The 4,141-nt window shown below is 31.4% G+C and overlaps 1 protein-coding gene across 1 annotated transcript; it reads left to right on the top strand.

The window, feature by feature from the left end:
- The first annotated feature begins 1,314 nt into the window (after positions 1 to 1,314).
- On the top strand, positions 1,315 to 3,745 carry LOC107864351 (UDP-glycosyltransferase 75C1). The gene has a single exon (XM_016710700.2). It carries the CDS (start codon positions 2,023 to 2,025, stop codon positions 3,655 to 3,657), a length of 1,635 nt encoding a protein of 544 aa, XP_016566186.2. The 5' UTR covers positions 1,315 to 2,022; the 3' UTR covers positions 3,658 to 3,745.
- Positions 3,746 to 4,141: the final 396 nt, after the last annotated feature.

Here is a 4,141-nt window from a genome sequence, read left to right as displayed (position 1 = left end):
ATATAATTTTAATAATTCTATACATAAATTTATAAAAATTTATACTTTATATCAAAAGTATTGAATTCAAATAAATTCTAAAATAATCCTTGAAAGTAGCAGAGACGGAGCTATTTTTGGACTAAGGGCTCATTCGAATCTCTTTCGGTGAAAAATTATGTTATATATATATAATTAAAATTAATTTATATATATATATATATATATATATATATATAATAATGTTCGTCGAAAAATCTCCTTTGATTTGTTTGTACGTTTACTTGTAGACCCCTATTATAAAAATTTAACTCTGTCACTGAATTATAGGGTGAATGGAAAAATTTTGTGGTCAGTTCCCTACTATTTAGTGCGCTGATAATAAAAACGAAGGATTAATCTCACGACTACCGACTGCGAAGATACCTTGGTAAACCAAATAAAAAAAAATTCATGCCTAATTTCAATTTTTACATTGTATCTGGCTATCCTAGATTAGGCAGTAGCTAGTGATCTCCATCACAAGTTTTTATAATTGAATAATGATAATAAAACAAAAACAAATCCAAATCGAAATGCAAGACAACTCATGTTATGGCATCATGCATGACAGATGCTGAAATTGGGTTTACAGGCTACTCCATATATCATGCTACATACTCTTTTCATGAATTATTTAATTTTAATACATATATTAAGAAAAAAATAATAAAGACATAAATTAAACATAATTTTTCATTTTTATCTCAAAAAAAGAAAAAATTGACCTTATAATTTTTTTCAAAAGTTAATTGGTTGTCAAATCATAAGAGCAAATTTAAAAAAAAATTCAATGATTCACTTATTTTGAAACATAAATAAATATTTCGATAATTCACTTATTTCGAAATGAAGGAAGTATAATATAATAACTCTCTTTTTTTCAGGCAAATATGTCAGGCAGACAGAGTACCTAACAGACTTTGTTTAAGAAAATAAAATTATTGAAATTTGTGGTTTAAAATAAATAATAAATATTTATGTGATTATAAATTATTTTATTAGGATAAAATGTGTATTGTAAAGTAAAATTGTTACTAAATAAAGAAATATATCATTTTTTTTAAAATTAATTAAAAAAGAAAGTAAGTCTTATAAATTAAATCCGAAAAGTAATTAATCGTACTCCCTCCGTTTCGGAATAAGTGAATTGTTGGGTATTTAAGGGTGTTTCAAAGTAAGTGAATCATTAAATTTTTTTCTAAATTTACCCTTATGATTTGACAACCAATTAACTTTTGAAAAGGTAGTACAAGGTCAGTTTTTTCTTTTTTTTTTTGGATAAAAATAAAAAGTGGTGTTAAATTAATATCGTTAATATTTTTTTCTTAATATGTGTGTTAAAATTCAACAAATCATTTATTATAAAACGGAGGAAATAATAAATAAAATTTTGCATCAGGAAAAAGTACAGATAAGAGAGTTACGTCTAATTACATTAATCTTAATGAGATAACTATTCTTCAATTCACAAACTAGTCTTGGTGAAAAGAGTTTTTTTTAGTTTTCCATCCGGTGTTCGATACCCGCATTGGAGCTCGACTAATCTAAATTCGCGCCGAATAAGACCCCATTTGAGGGGGGTAGCGTTCCCAACAGAGTTTTTTCCATATCTAGAGTCGAACTCTCGATCTCTAGTTAAGTATGAAGCAGCCTCATCCGTTGTACCACAACCCTTGTTGGTTGGCGAAAAGAGCTAACTGGTAGTATCTATTGCTGAAAATGATAGATATTCCATAAAATTAATCGAGATATACACAAACTGACCAAAACATCACGATTGTTAAATTTCTTGAAACAAACTCCTCAATTTGAAAGGCATAGCTCACTATCAAGTAAGATTATTTTATTTTTTTATTTTTCAAGAAAGATAATCACACACACAACTTTGTCCACCTGACATTTTTTATATATAGAGAAAAAAAAAATTAAGTGCCAGAAAAACTTTTATTCTCATCAATTACGTCACCTCAAACGTCATGTGTCTAAATTTGGTCCTCAAACATGTTACTCCAATATATATATATATATATCCCTCTAATTATCATCGTATTATATAGTAACACACAATTATTAAGAGTATTCATACAAGTCAATATTTCTCCTACAAATTTCTCTCACACAATACTAAAGTCTTTCAAAATTAGGTTCTCTAGCTTCTATTTTCGAAGTTCGTTCACTTTTTTATTTATAAGTTTGTATCAATCAAAGTCTGATAGTGTAACAATGTCTCGACCTCATATCCTCTTGGTCACATTTCCAACACAAGGCCATATCAATCCATCTCTCCAATTTGCCAAGAGGCTAATCAAATTGGGCATTGAGGTGACATTTGCTACGAGTGTTTCCGCTCATCGTCGTATGGCGAAGACCGCGGCTTGCACGCTTCCCGAGGGCTTAAACTTCGAGGCATTCTCCGACGGATATGACGATGGTTTCAAGTGCGACGTGGATGATTCTGAGCGTTACATGTCTGAGATAAGAAGCCGCGGGTCCCAGACAATAAAAGATATCATTCTGAAGAGTTCAGACGAGGAACGTCCTGTCACGTCCCTGGTCTACACTCTTCTACTTCCTTGGGCCGCGGAGGTAGCACGTGAACTTCATGTGCCCTCCGCGTTACTATGGATTCAACCAGCAACTGTGCTAGACATATACTACTATTACTTCAATGGATATGAGGATGAAATGAAGTGTAACACCAATGATCCAAATTGGTGTATCCAATTGCCTAGGCTTCCACTACTTAAGAGCCAAGATCTTCCATCTTTTATAGCTTCTTCTAGCTCTAAAGATGAGAAATATAGCTTTGCTCTACCAACATTTAAAGAGCAACTAGACACACTAGATGGTGAAGAAAATCCAAAGGTACTTGTGAACACATTTGATGCACTAGAACTAGATGCACTCAAAGCTATTGAAGGGTACAATTTGATTGGAATTGGACCATTGATTCCTTCATCATTCTTGGATGGAAAAGAACCATTGGATTCTTCATTTGGTTTTGATCTTTTTCAAAAGTCAAATGATGACTACATGGAATGGTTGGATTCAAACCCTAAGTCATCAATTGTTTATATCTCATTTGGAAGTCTATTGAATTTATCAAGAAACCAAAAGGAGGAGATAGCAAGAGGGTTGATAGAGATTAAAAGGCCATTCTTGTGGGTAATAAGAGATGAAGAGAATGCAAAAGAAGTAGAAAATGAACAAGAGAAATTAAGTTGCATGATGGAATTGGAGAAGCAAGGTAAAATAGTGCCATGGTGTTCACAACTTGAAGTGTTGACACATCCATCTATTGGATGTTTCGTCTCGCACTGTGGATGGAACTCGACTCTGGAGAGCCTGTCGACAGGCGTGCCTGTCGTGGCATATCCTCATTGGACAGATCAAGGGACTAATGCTAAGTTGATTGAAGATGTTTGGAAGACAGGTGTTAGGCTGAGAGTGAATGGAGATGGTGTGGTTGATAGTGAAGAGATAAAAAGGTGCATAGAAATTGTAATGAATAATGGTGAAGAAATGAGAAAGAATGCACAAAAATGGAAAGAATTGGCAAGGGAAGCTGTGAAAGAAGGTGGATCTTCACAAATGAATCTAAAAGCTTTTGTTCAACAAGTTGGCAAAGGTTGTTAGAGATTGAATTTTTAGTAAGCAATATATTGTTTTCCTATTTCTAATTAATATTCTCTTTCCTAATAAAATTTAATGTTTATTCATCGTATATTATAAAAGAATTATTTTATAAGTTGTCGCTCTTAATAAGTAGCCTCAGTAACCTAGAAAATAAGACATGTATGTGACATGTTGTAAGGATGGATACAACTTTACGTTATTATATCTGAATTCACAACTTTCAACGTAAACTATAAATTAATTTTAAAAATATGATAAGTTAAATACTAAAAATTTAAATGTAGAATCAGGTGCGGAATTATCCGATTCATCTGAATCCCTTTTGGTAGAAAATTATATTATTTATATATGGTTAAAATTATTTTATATGTGTATATAATAGATGTTGAATCCTCTTCAATTTATTCATATGTTATTTCTGAACCTTCTTAATAAAAATTCTAGTTCCGTGCTATAAATTAATTTTTAAAATATGATAAGTTCA

Source organism: Capsicum annuum, chromosome 3, assembly GCF_002878395.1.
Source record: "Capsicum annuum cultivar UCD-10X-F1 chromosome 3, UCD10Xv1.1, whole genome shotgun sequence".
Lineage (NCBI taxonomy): Eukaryota > Viridiplantae > Streptophyta > Magnoliopsida > Solanales > Solanaceae > Capsicum > Capsicum annuum.
The sequence above is the reverse complement of the archived record's forward strand: the minus strand, read 5'-3'. Positions and strand labels throughout refer to the sequence as shown.